Below are 15367 nucleotides of genomic sequence, written 5' to 3' on the forward strand. Positions count from 1 at the left end.
AAAAATTTAGAATGTGCATTGGGTAAAAATTGGGTCAAAATTTTTAAATGTGCATTATCAAAAATTTCATTGGGTCAAAAAGGCGAAAGTTTTGGGTAAAAATTTATAAATATGCATTGGGTCAAAGTTTTTAAATTCACATTGGGTCAAAAATCTTAAATGTTCATTGGGACAAAATCGTTAAATGTGCATTAGGGCAAATATTTTAAATTGTTAATTGGGCAAAAATTTAGAATTTTTAAATGTGCATTGGGCAAAAATCAAATTTAAATGCATCGGTGCATTGGGTAAAAATTTTTAAATATGAATTGGGTCAAAGTTTTTAAATTCACATTGGGACAAAAATCTTAAATGTTAATTGGGACAAATATTTTAAATTATCAACTGGGGCAAATTTCGAGTTAATAATACTTTAAAAATCTAAAATATGCACTGGGACGAAAAATCCAGTTAGTTATTTTAATTTATTAACACAAACCGATTCGTTAAATGGGAAGTTGTACGTATTATTATTCACTCTGTAGCAAAACTGCAGCTGTGCAAAATATACTCGTTATCATGCTTGTCACTTTTATCAAGTGAATTCTTTTTTTCCATATGAAAATAATTTTTCTTTCCATTTTATTGCAGGTCGAGTCGTCTGGGGCAATGTGAACTGTCGATCGGCACAAACTTGACAACTTGAAAAATAAAAAAAAAATTGTTAAATGCAAATTGAATCATCAATTGAGATAAATTGAAAAATTATTCACACATTATACCGCAACGTGTGAGCTACTACTGCAAGCAACAGAGACACATTTTTATCGGCAAATAAAACCGTTTCACATATCACAAGTCAATGTCCCGCCCACAGGACTAAATGTCATATAGATGAAATAAAATATAAAAAAAAAGTATCGAGAGAAAAAAAAAGTGAACAAATTTCAATTTGATTAATATGGGTTTGTTTTATTTTCGTATCCCTTCGAGCTAAAAATTCCCGAGTTCATCGTGGGACGAGTGAAGTAATAAAATTTGTGTATTAAATAAGGAGCTTACAAAATAAACACGACAACAACGTAACGACCAAGTACTTAATCCAAATTGGTTATTTGTCCAATAAAATTAAATTAAATTTAAATTAAATAGAAACTAAATATCACGACGCGACATGATAATAACGACAACATAATAGTGACACAGTGAGGATAAATTTAATTATTCAACATTAATAATTAATAACGCAAAATAATAATAATTTATATTTATGTGCCATGTGTTTAAGTAATTATGGCTAAAAATGCAGTGAATGCTTTGGCAGCCAATTTAATGGCAAAAACTAAATTTTTGTGTAGTGCATTAATAACAAAAAGTCCCGTCGTGACACATCATCAAAAAATCGTAAAAAGTGAAAATCTCTCGTTTTTCGTGATTTTGTACCTTTTGGTCGTGATGGTGCTGGGCAATAGCGTTACACAAGCAATTAAATGTGTTTGTAATCCGCAAGAATGCGACGTAATTCGTTCCGAAGACTGCCCCGGCAAGGGGTACATCGTGTGGGATCCATGCAAGTAAGTTGTTTCGTAATTCCCTTTTAATTATTTAGCACAAGTTTAATATGTTGGAACAGCATCGAATATTAATGGACTATGAATATTCTGTTGATTGTTTGCATTCTTTGGTTGCGACGAGGGGGAAGTTATCTCTTGTTGGCTCTTTAAGTGACCTGAAAGAAGAATGGAAATGTAAATAATTTGTTGTTTATTCGGTCCAAGGATCAAAGGTCAAGTCTATTCATTTCGAGAGACGTAATACAATATTTTGTTAAATTTCCGGATAAATTTGTTGCAATTTAAGTGGATTGCTTTGTCTTTGTTTGAAACAGAAATAGATTTAACTATTAGATGTATTGGTCAAACACTCGAAATAAAATAAACAAATATCGAGTTTGAAGCTATTTTAAGCAATTTGGTATATTGAATTGTTTGAGCTTTTAGAAGTTTCAATTTTCAATTATTGGAAGTATTTTAATTAATTTACAGGAAACTCGTTTTGATGGGATTTTATCCCTGATTTTATCTAAAAAAAACTGTTAGATGTTGAATTATTTTACAAAAGTCACTTTTTATCATTTTAATTTTATTAATTTTTTTTTCGTTTCAAAATTTAATAAAAATATAGGAAAATGTTATTTTTACTTATAATTTTAATTAAAATTCAATAAAAAAATTAAGAAAAACTACAAATTATAAAAAATAAGCAAATAATAAAATTAATAAAAAAAATAATATTAAATAAAATAAAATTAGATTAAATTTAATTAAAATTGCAAGTAAAATTAATATTTAAAAAAATATAAAAAAAATTAAATAAATATTAAATCACTAAGATTAGAATAAAGTTAAAAAATAATTTCGATAAAATGGAAAATCAAAAATTTCAAAAGGGGAATTTAAATTGAAATTTTAATTTTTATAAAGATTTTCATAAATTTTTATTTTATTGAAAAAAAAATTAAAAGCCTTTATTTTCAGGCTATGAGAATTTAAAAAAAAATTATTTTAACATAAATTTATAAATTTTTACTTGGAATTCATATTTTTTAATTATTTATTTTATTATTTTATTTTTTTTATTTTTCAGCTTTAAAATTTTAATATAATTTAATTTTAAAAAAATTATTAAAGTAAAATAAAATTTTTAAATATATTCATTAATTTTTCATGGCCGAAAATTAAAAATTAAAATTAGAAAAATAAGCTAAATACTAGAATTAAATTAATTACAAATTAATATTAACTGAATTAATAATTAAATTATAAATTAATTAAAATATTTTTTTTAATTTACTTATTATTATTAATACAATTTTTATTAATTAATTAAAACATAATTAATTAAAAATTGAATCAAATTTTTTAACGAAAATCAACAATTATTTAATATTAACCTGCTCATATTTTTTAAATTTTTATCGTCTTTTATATTTACAAAAAAAAAAAATATTTGAAAAATATGCTTTCATAACTTAATATCCATCATAATATTAACTTGAAATAAAGTAACTCGATAGGGACTTTAAGGGACAAATTTATTCATTTTGTCACCCAAAGGCGGTCATTAAACTATTTTGTCACAAAACTCGATATAATTTTTCTTTCCTGTTTCGTTAGTTGACACTTTTGCCTTCGTCTCGCAACTTTCGAAAGTATTTTCCTGTGAATTGTCTCTCAAAAAAATATTTTTTTTTCTTGCATCGTCCCGTTGCTGTTACATGTCACTCGAAACTTGATAGACTTCCCCGGGGCGTTTTGTCTTTTTTAGCTTTGATGCTCTCATTTTCACCCGTTTACTGTGTTATTTTTCTTCGCCGAATCCTAAACCCTTGTAAACACGGATTATTCCCATTTATTTTTTTCGTTGCCGTTGTCGTCGTGACATTCAACTGAAAAATTGTGTAAAATGTGAATTTAGGCGAATTTTGTATGGAATCATAGAATCATGGCAAAGCAGAAGAAAGGAAAAAAAATTTCCACTCCAATTAACTTTTGCTTACCTTCCTTCGTTACGTGCAATCTCCCACACATTTCAGTGGTTTTGGTTACAAATTCCAGCAAACTCTTTTTCGGGGAGGGAAAATTTTTTTTTTGCATGTCATGTGCTGGAAAAATTGAGGTAGTTCGTCATTTAACGGTAGAGTAACTCAAATCGCAGATTTTGGGCAATATTTCACTTATTATTTAATAATCTCTCACACCTTTCGTTCGACGGCACCTTTTCGACACCTTTTCTAATTATTTATCTAACACTCCCATAAATTAATCTTCTTTTCGAAAAATCTAGGATACCGTAACGACACACGGGAGATACAAAGTAGCTGTATCTTCACACCACTAAAGTTCGCTTACATTATTTGTTTTGGTATAATTTCAACAAGATTATAAAATAAATCCTTGTTAAAGCCGTCTTTTGAACAAGTTTTAATCTTTAACAGAAAATTTCAATACCTTTATTGACAATGTCTCTCCGTGCTTTGTTTCATGCGTTGTTCGAGTCTCATTTTATTTATGCAACATGTATCGTCTTTTTTGTTGTAGCAGACTTTCATTCTCTCTCTCTCTTCGGGTAACATTGATTGAATATTCATAAGAAAAACACATAGAAGGTTAATTATCGTCTATTGAATTTGTTTTTCGCCAGCCAGAAGATAGACTGAAGCGAGAGCGTTCCAAGGCAGTCTATAAACGGCGCGGTAGACAACAGCTGCTGGCATGCCGTTCGTACAAATTACAAACCACAGAAACCACTCAATTAAATCCCTCCCTAATCTACTGCCGCTACGCTACAGGTGTTCCAAAACGAATAAAACAAAACAACAGAAGATCGCACATATTCAATTATATGTTAAGATTTCCACTACAACTAATTTATTAAGCTCCGAGGCGATTATTTGGATTTTATTTATGTTTACTTTGCTTTCTCACTCTTCCCACAGTTGTTTTTTTGCCCTGTTAATTAAAAGTGGTTTGAATTAGGAGCTATTAATTTTCAAGTTTAGGAAAATAAAAAAAAAATATTTTTAAAAATTTTTAAGTCAAAAGTCTTGATTTTTTTCTTAAGTTTAAGCCAAAACTTCTTAAGTCAACTTTAAAAAAAAATAAAAATAATTCTTTTGAAAAATAATTTAGTTGAAAAGTCAAAATTTTCAAGTTTAAGAAAAGAAAAAGAAATACTTTTAAAAATTTTAAGTTTAAAATCTGAACTTAGGTTTTGATTATTTTCTTAAGTTAAAAAAAATTACTTAAGTCAACTTAAAAAAAATAAAAATATTTCTGTTTTTCTTAAAATCTAGTTAAAAAGTCAAAATTTTAAAGTTTAAAAAAATAAAAAAAATATTTTTAAAATTTTTAAGTCAAAAGTCTGAACTTTAATCTTAATTATTTTCTTAAGTTTAAGTAAAAATTTTGTTAAGTCAACTTTAAAGAAATTTAAAAATAATTCTTTTTTTAAATTTAGTTAAAAACTAAAATTTTTAAATTTTTATATATTCTGAAGTTTTTAAGCTTTTTAAGTCAGATGATTTTAGATGGTTTTGCTTAAGTTTGAGTTTAAGTCTCATAAGTTTCGTAAGTTTAAGTCTTTTAACTTAAACTTAAATTAAAGCCTTTCTTAAAAAAACTCAAAGAATTTAATTTTTTCTCATCTTGAAGATTTTTAAAGGCGGATTTTTAATTGAAAAGCTTATTTTAAAAGTGAACATTTTTTGACTTAAACTTTAACGTAAAGATTTATGAGACTTAAACTTAAATTTAAGCTTTAACTTAAATTATTTGAATTTTTAAAAGTTTTAAATTTTTAAAAAATTTAGAGATAAAAATATTTTTTTTTAATTTTTACAACCTTAATTTAACTTGAGATTAAGTAAAATATTTTTTTTAACTTAAAGTTTTTTTTTTATTTTTTTAATAAATTTGATTGAATTAAATAATTCAAAGAATTTAAAAATTTTAAAAAAATAAAAAAATTATAAAAAAATTAAAAATTAAAATAAAAAATATATTTTTTAGAAAATGTGAGATTACCTTAAACAACAAAAATTCTATTTTAATTTTTTTTTTACTATATGGGCGTCAAAAGCTTCAAATGCATCCCTTTTCAATTTGTTAGGTTTCTTTCCCTTTCGTCGACACATTCGAGTTGATCACTTCTTTACAACGACATATGTGTGCTTGTGTGTGGGATGTTGTTAACATAGACATAAATTCATCTAATCCCGTAATTAAATTTTCGTCCTCTTTTTATTTATGACTTTTTCAGATGCTGTAAAATGTGTGCCAAAATCAAGGGAGAAGCATGCGGCGGTCCCGGCGGTTTCAGCGGCAGTTGCGAACCGCCGCTAGTTTGTGTCATCAAGCCGCCTATCATTGGCACGGGAGTGTGTGTGGGTAAGTAATAAGACGCGTCGTCGTCACAATTTTGTTAATTTGAATAATTAATTTGTGCATAAAATGTTTTCGAAAAACATTCAATTTCGTATTCAAAATGTTTTGACAAACTTTACCTTCAGCGACGTCGTTAGAAAATTTATGTGTGTAAAAAGGGGAACGACGACAAGAGTTTTATTTTTCATAATCGCCGACTTTCCTCATCAAACACACACGACATGACTCTAGAGCACTTTTATGCCGTTTAGCGCAAGAGTGTCTTTAGTGTAATAACGGCAAACATGCGGGACGATGAACGAAGGAACAAGCGAACGAACGAAGTATTTTGTTATAATAATAAAATTACATGTCAAAGTACCTCTTCACCTGAGAGAATATATATAATTTCAATCAAATGAATCTGACAAGTAAAACGTGATGCGAATCGGTAACGTTATTAGAGACATCCACACGCCATCCAATTTATTGAACAAAGTTTAATATTTCGCCCTTGAATGGTTGCCAAACATAGAAGGCACACGAATTTATAGTACATTTGACCTTTTCTCCCTTTTTTCTCGGGCAAAACTCACGATTATTACTTACAATTCTAATAACGCACGAGAAAACGTTGATTAACCAAAAGTAACTCAAATATTATTATAACTTCTTACACGGAAAAATAAAAAAGAATATTCGAACGTGATCTGCCCGTAAAAGCTATTTTTGGCAAGATTTATGACGTTATAACGTTCTCGACTTTAAGGTTGCTGCTGCTGCTGCTGCCAAATTGTTGCAAAAAAAAGGTACCTTACCTTTAATACTACAGTGGTAAGCTAATGATACCTTTGGGAGAAAGTTCTGATAAAAATTTCCCTTTTCCTTTCCTTCGTCAGCATCGATTTTCTCGAGCAGACTCTCGCTGCTCACATAGATATTGATTACAATCTTATCGCGTTCACGTGTACATCCTTAAAGTATTTTGTCGTTTCTTGTTAATAATAATGATGATAATGCAGCAAAATTGTAACAACATGTGAGAGACAGACAATGTGAAGAGTTTGTGTTTCGCATCCAATTTTTTTTTAGATACGATGCGAGGATTTAAACTTTGAATAACCCTATGGGCGAAAAACGGGTCAGATTGATCCCTTAAGGGATCAGGTCAACCTCTCAGGAGTTAAATTGATCCCTTAAAGAAATTTTTTGATCTCTTAAGGGATCAGTTTGTTCCATTAAGGGACTCCTGAGGGGTCAACCTAATACCTTAAGAGATCATTTTGACCCGTTTTTCGCTTAAAGGGAATATAAGGTAGTTTACTAAAAGAATATTTTATCACTTACGGTTTTTCTCTTTCAGTTATCGCAAAGGTCATTTGAAGGTCATATATTATGAACATCTTAAACTGAGTTCTAAAGATATTGACGCATGGAAACAGAGATAGCAGTATTCGACAAATGTTACAGCAAACAAATCTTTTAAGTGTATGGCAATGAATCTCGTTTAATGTGTTAAAGTTAATTTTTAAAGCGACAAAAAACTTACTTCCTCGATATTTGACAACAAAAAATGGGCGATTCTAAACCATAAAACCTTAACAACAACTCCATAAATGACTTATTTTTGTCCATAGATCAAAATTTACCTTTCGAATTCTCAACCCATGTCTCAAACACTTTCATAAGCCTGCAATATCACTTGCACGGGAACTGAATTTGACAAATTTCGATGCAAATGACAAATGGAAGCAATTTGGATTACCAGTGGTAGAGGAAGTATTCTCTTTAATATGGACTTAGATCGAAAAAACGAATTCGAGCTTCCAAGGAAGGCTTTTTGCAACCTCAAAAGACTGCGAACTACACACGGGTGCTGCAACTATCGACTTCATAAATGGACTTATGTTGAAAGTCCTGCTTGCCCTTGTGGAGCCGTCACACAAACAACAGAACACATAATGATGGAATGTCCTTTGCTTAAATTCGATGGCGATGTTCAAGATTTAAAAGATTTGAGCCCTGAATCTATCAATTGGCTTATGAATTTGAAACTTTAAAAATGAACTGTTTCCTCTAAATGATACAATTTTTGAAATTATACGATAAAAAAAATCTTGCGAAACATACATTTTCCCCAACGTATGACATAAATCTTTCTAACATGGAATGATGTTTTCATTTTGATCATGAGCATTGAACGAACACCTTCCAGGCAATTCTGTTATTTATTTGAACGTAGCGTACAATACAAAGCCCTCAAACGAGATGTTTCTGCAAAATAATCATAACAGAAAATTACGAATCCCATGCGAGTAACTGAGTGATACCAATTTGAATTGATTCCCGTAAATTTACTGAGATTTAAAGGGACTGAATGACATTTTATGTTTTAAATCACATTTTCAAAATTGTGCCTCGAAGAAACTGCTCATTTTACATGGAAATGCGTAAACATTTAATTTAATTAACAATGACCTTCAAAATTTACTCCAATATGATGCGCCGCCATTCGTCGTCGATGAACTCATGTATATCGTAAAGTCCCTCGCAGCTAAAAATGTATTAACATTATCCTATCAAATGGTTTGTTTTTCCTTTTTATCATGTTAGCATAATGTGAAATTATCTCTCCTCTGTTTGTGCGAGCCAGATATGATTTTACGGATATAAACATTAAAAGCCTACGGAGAAAAAATATAAAACAAACAGAAAAAAAATTACTTCCTCATTTCGCTGGAATTTCCACGCATTTCGAATCAATATGCATGTCGATGAAGTCAAGAAGCTAAAATCAGTTGGTATGAGCCATCGAATTTTCTGAGCTTAAGTGCTTCTGAAAAACGATAAAAATATAATGATTTCTGTTTCTTATACTTTTTATGTTCTTTTTTTAAATATTTGTTGTCCTTTTTTCTTCCTTTCGATATTTTTTTGTGTGTTTCGAAGACTGAGGAAGATTATCGATGAATGTTAAAAAGCAATGAATAAAAAATTATAATCAGAGACATTTTTTCTCCTTTTCTGTCATCATTTTGCACATTCATAGTTTTATATGATGACAGATTTTATTGTGAATTTCTTCCGTTTCAAAGGAAAAAAATGAATAAAAAGGAAGAGAAACTTTTTCCGCAATAAACTATTTGCCACAAACCGATAGAAATTGCAAATTTTTCCATCTATAAGACGTTTAAATATTTAAAAGCTTGAACTTTTGTGGGACGCAATAAAAACCAGACGTCTCCATTTGTGGAAATGAAACAGGTCAGAGCATTAACTTTTGATGCGAAGCTCAAGTACGAAGCCGTTTCCGTAAATTTTTTGTTTAATATGATAATAATGGTACTTGAATACCATTCCGGAGATGTGAAGTTATACGGGAACTGAAGAGAAGAGGCACTTTTCGTATGAAACAATGTAGACCATCTTGTATAGGTAATGAAATAAAAACAACAACAACATTAGACTCTTCTCGAGAAAATGTTGTTGTTGTTATTATTTATGTATATCAATTTTGAATCGATAGAATTTTTTTTCGTTTGCACTGAAGGACGACGAAGGAGATGAACAATGTTGGTACTCAAATGTTGCCATCTCATACATAAATATAAGTCACTAAGAAGATTTTTTTTCGAGCGTCTGTGTTGTTTGCCGAGTTTTTTTTTAAAGAAACCCCAACCATATGCTAAAATAAAAAGCTTCTACAGTCATTTTGTTGTCTTGTTCTACGACAACAACAACAACAACAACATTGTTTGCTAACAAGACATTTACATGCCCTATCAAAATGTATTCGTCGTTGGATATGATCTGAAAGGAGCATGGTGAAAATGTTATTTACATTTTTTTCCTCGGTTGTTCGAAGGCGTTCGCATACAAAATAGATGGAGAGACGCTAGTTGCAACATATTGAGGATATCATCATTTTTCGTTGTCTTTCAATGACGTCGTCGCTATTTTGTGTTTTTCAAGTCGCTATATAAAAGAAATAAATGAGAAACGAATACTTTCTAAGACCATCGTAAAAATAACAAAGCTACTTGTGGTTGTAACTCACACAAAAAAAGTGACATTCTTCATTCAGATTTTGCGTAGAAATTTTTGTGTTATTTTTTTGTGACGCATTTGTTGCAAGAAATTTGATTTATTTGGATGTCTGTAAGAGGTTTAAATTTATGTTTTTACTCGATGAACTGAGAATTTGACCACATGTTGCTCCTTTATTATTTTCCTTCTGTAAATTGACAAATTTATGTTTTTTTTATTTAAAATGTTTTTTTCTTTAAGTAAATATTTTTTTTTTAATAAATAATAAAGTAAATAAATATAAATAAATAAAATGAATAATTAAAGTTATTAATTTTTTAAAAATATAATTAAAAATTTTAATTTAAAATTAAGAAAAAAAAATTTTTTTATTTTATTTTATTTTTTTTTTTTGTAAAAAAATTATTTTTTTGTGTTTTGTACATAGATAAAAAATTTCCTTGAATTAAAACTAAAAAAATTGGTCTACTTTAGTTTTCTCTCAAAAATAATTTAAATTTTATTTCAAATATAAGTATTTAAATTTTAAAATAAAAAAAATAATTTGCATTAAAATTAATTATTTTTTTTTTATATTTAAAATTTAACTTTTGAATTATTCTCAAGCAAATTAAATAAATTAATTGGTATTAAAATTTGACTGAATATCAAAATAAATTCAAAAAGTTCAAAAAATATTTTTTTTAAATTTTAGAAAAAAAAATAAAATAAAATAAATAAATAAAATAAATTTTTTAAGAATTAAATTTTTTTAAAAGTTAATTTTAATATTAAATTAAATTATTTTTGATGAAATATCAGATTTTATTAATAAAAAAAAAAATAAATAAAAGTTGAAAAAAAAGGTTTGAACAAATTTCAGTTAAAAAATCCAAAAATTTTCGATAAATATTCAACTTGAAAGTTTTTACGTTCATTCAAAAAAGACGTTCAGTAACTTAATTAAAGTTTAACGTTTCAAGAAAAAATTTACAAAGTTTTAATCAAATCAAAGCTCTAAAAAAGAAATTCGTCTTTGTCTTCTTTGTTAAAAGATAAAAACCGTATAAAAGTTCTTTGACCTTTTAATCTAAAGTTGTTCCATAAATTATGAAATAATTGAAAATTCACAGCAAAACACGCTCACACCATTTTTTTCATTAACTCCAAATTTTTTTTCTTCTTCTTTTTTTATCCATCCATCCAATTCATCAAACCAACACCATCATCGCCAAACACAAAAAAAACTGTTCAATGTTTACTTTTCATTTTCATCTCTCTCTGGCTCGTTCTATCCTCCGCCGCCGCATTTCCAATTCTCATCACATTGTCTCTGTTTTGAATATGACCTTTGTACATATTCGTGAGATTGCAATTTAGATATCATCATCAGCAGCATCATCATCATCTGTGTGTGTGTTTGCGAGTGTAATAATCTAGTTTTCAACTTTTTTTTTCGCTTTCTTTTCATTTTCGTTCATTTAAATAAATCATCTAGGTCCCTGAACAAATTATGCAAATATTTTTCTCTGAATCGTCGTACATTCACGTGAAACCTTTTGTCGTGCGTCGTCGTTGACGTCGACGGCGGTAAATGTTTGTGCCTGTTTTGTATTTATTTTTTTTTCATCGTTGTCGTTGGAATAAATGCGCGACGAAAACGAATCTCTGCTCTGGTGAAAATAATCGGGTCGATCATTAATGTATTTAGGGATTACGAGAGTTGGTTTTATGTCGTAATGGTTGCGAATTGGCGAGATATTTGTCTCGGCGGGACCTTCGAGTGCGGGCGGGATTAAATGTTGATGAATGAATTTTTCAGAAAGGTAATTAACTGTGATTAGCAAATTATCTTGGAGGAAACTCTAAATGGCAAAACAAAAAACCTGTCCCTCTGATCTTATCTGATTGATAGCTTTGGGAGATTTTCTTTTTTCGATTTTTCTTCATCATTTTGTGCGAAACCTATTCGGACATTGATCCTCCCCAAACTTGCTTTAATATCCTAATTTATCATCTCGTTTTATTTTTTTCTCTTCTTTTTCTTCAGTCCTTGACTTTTTTACTCAGAATGCGGGGCTAGAACATTCATTCAGAGTACAAAAAAGTGTTTCATTTTTAACCTTTCAACTTAACTGCCTACGTAATATATTTCAATTTAACCCCATCCACTCATTTTTTTTTATCTCACATTATCTACTTTTTTCCTCCATTCAATTCTTTATCCTTTAATGATCAAAGCTGCGTGGATACATGAGCGACATGTTATTGTCATGTGCTTGCCATTGTTACAAAATGACAAATATTCTGACATATTTTTCAATGTCTGTCGTATTGAGGCCAGAGCAATTTGAAAAGTGTTTCTCATTACTTCTTTTTTAATTTTTTTAATTGAAAAAAGTTAAAAATTTTATTTTATTTTATTTCAAATTTAATTTAAGTATATTTATATTTATATTTATATTTATATTTATATTTTATTTATATTTATATTTATATTTATATTTATATTTATATTTATATTTATATTTATATTTATATTTATATTTATATTTATATTTATATTTATATTTATATTTATATTTATATTTATATTTATATTTATATTTATATTTATATTTATATTTATATTTATATTTATATTTATATTTATATTTATATTTATATTTATATTTATATTTATATTTATATTTATATTTATATTTATATTTATATTTATATTTATATTTATATTTATATTTATATTTATATTTATATTTATATTTATATTTATATTTATATTTATATTTATATTTATATTTATATTTATATTTATATTTATATTTATATTTATATTTATATTTATATTTATATTTATATTTATATTTATATTTATATTTATATTTATATTTATATTTATATTTATATTTATATTTATATTTATATTTATATTTATATTTATATTTATATTTATATTTATATTTATATTTATATTTATATTTATATTTATATTTATATTTATATTTATATTTATATTTATATTTATATTTATATTTATATTTATATTTATATTTATATTTATATTTATATTTATATTTATATTTATATTTATATTTATATTTATATTTATATTTATATTTATATTTATATTTATATTTATATTTATATTTATATTTATATTTATATTTATATTTATATTTATATTTATATTTATATTTATATTTATATTTATATTTATATTTATATTTATATTTATATTTATATTTATATTTATATTTATATTTATATTTATATTTATATTTATATTTATATTTATATTTATATTTATATTTATATTTATATTTATATTTATATTTATATTTATATTTATATTTATATTTATATTTATATTTATATTTATATTTATATTTATATTTATATTTATATTTATATTTATATTTATATTTATATTTATATTTATATTTATATTTATATTTATATTTATATTTATATTTATATTTATATTTATATTTATATTTATATTTATATTTATATTTATATTTATATTTATATTTATATTTATATTTATATTTATATTTATATTTATATTTATATTTATATTTATATTTATATTTATATTTATATTTATATTTATATTTATATTTATATTTATATTTATATTTATATTTATATTTATATTTATATTTATATTTATTTTTATTTAATAAATTTTATTTATAAATTTTAATTTTTAAATTTATATTTATAAATTTTTTTTTAATTTTTTATTTTATAATTAAGGATATTTTAAAGTTTAAATTTCTTCAAATAAAGTGAAACATTTTTCAAAATTGCACTTACCTTATTTTTTACTTTTCTACAAATGATTTGATTCTTCTTCCTTGTTTTTTCCCGCATCTTCGCTCTTTTTGGGTTTCAAAAAGTCGTCTGTCATCCAAAAAATCTTTAAAACTACAAAAAAAGGATTTATGCCTTCCATGATTTGTCATTCGAACGTCAGAACCGAGTCAGAACATTGCTTTCAAGTCAAATATAAATAATGATGATGAAATGATATGATGATAATTTTAGTTTGTGAGAGATGTTTACTCCGAAAGAATGCGATGCGACATGATGTGACGCAAACATCAAAGTGATGGAAAAAAAGCGTTGCATATTTGTTCGTCTCGTACATGTTTAATGGTTGACATAATACGCTGGAAATGTCATTACCAAGCCAACTAGCTTTTTTTCCTTTTCTTCTTTTTTTTTTATCTCTGTGACACTTTTTTTTTTGATATATCATGTCAACAAGTTATATTTGTCTGTCCTCCTGGTTTGAAATGACAATAACATTTCGTGTTGTGGTGCAATGCTCGTTGTGAGTTAGCTCAGAGCGACGACGACGACGATGTTGGTGCTGATGATGATGATGATGAGGATGAGGACGAGCGACGATGAGCATGACGATAATGGTAACGTGGTTTGGATGAAATACAGGTTGTGGTAACTGCATGTGGTTTTTTCGATATTTCGCTCTCTCGCTTGACTTGAATGATTTTTCAATTTTCCTCTAACGCTGTTTCTAATCTCAAATCAATCCGTTTGTCAATTTATTATATTAGGAACAATAATCAATAGATGGAAAAAAAATATCCAATCAATCATTTTGGGAATGAATTCGTAATAAATGAACGTCTGGATTTTTTTCTTCTTCATTTATTTTTAAACAAAAAAAAATTTATAAGTGACCATGGAGTGACGTTTTTGGGTTGATATGTGAAACAAAATTGCTGTTAATGCAAAATATTTCGGTTTTTTTGCTCATTTTTCACTTTTTAAAAAGAATTCGTATCTAAAAATAGGCTTGATATTTTTTTCATTTTATTACTATTGAATTCAGAGAATGAGATAAAAATTAAAGCTAATGTGATATAAATAATAATTAAATAAAATAAATTTTAAAAATTTTTTTATAAATTAATTTTTTTAAATATTTAAAGAAATTTTTATATATATTTTCTTAAATATATGTATGAAAAATTTAATTTTTTAAAATTATATTTCAATTTTTTAAATCGTTGTTTCGAAAGTAAAATAAGTTTGAATAAGATACTTATTAAATTCTTTTTTATATGAACAATTTTTTAATATTTAAAATTTAAATATTTTAAATTTTTAAATTTAATTTTTTAAATTTTTAAACGAATTTTTATTAAAAATATTTAAAATTTAATATTTTTCTTTCAATTTAATTCGTTTTTAAAGTTTTTATATTATTTATCCAGAAGTCAAATAAGTTTAAATTAAATATTAATTTAATTTTTCAACTAATATTAATTTAACTTTTGTTTTTATCTTGAAATTTTATATTTATTCATTTAATTAATTTAAATACTTAAGAAAATTAATTAAAAATTAATTAATTAATTAAATAAAAAATATTTACATAAAATAAAGACAAAATAAATTAAATTAAA

At 25.7% G+C, this 15367-nt stretch overlaps 1 protein-coding gene across 1 annotated transcript in view; it reads left to right on the forward strand.

Moving 5' to 3' along the window:
• The first annotated feature begins 1295 nt into the window (after positions 1-1295).
• The window catches only part of LOC134827111 (cysteine-rich motor neuron 1 protein), a 39187-nt gene continuing 25115 nt past the window's right edge, over positions 1296-15367 (forward strand). Inside the window, exons 1-2 of the mRNA XM_063839664.1 lie at positions 1296-1553; positions 5800-5927. Of these exons, the coding sequence (XP_063695734.1) occupies positions 1312-1553; positions 5800-5927 (370 nt within the window). The 5' untranslated portion in view covers positions 1296-1311. The remainder of the gene's footprint in view (positions 1554-5799; positions 5928-15367) is intronic.

Source organism: Culicoides brevitarsis, chromosome 1 (genome assembly GCF_036172545.1).
Source record: "Culicoides brevitarsis isolate CSIRO-B50_1 chromosome 1, AGI_CSIRO_Cbre_v1, whole genome shotgun sequence".
Classification (NCBI taxonomy): Eukaryota; Metazoa; Arthropoda; class Insecta; order Diptera; family Ceratopogonidae; genus Culicoides; species Culicoides brevitarsis.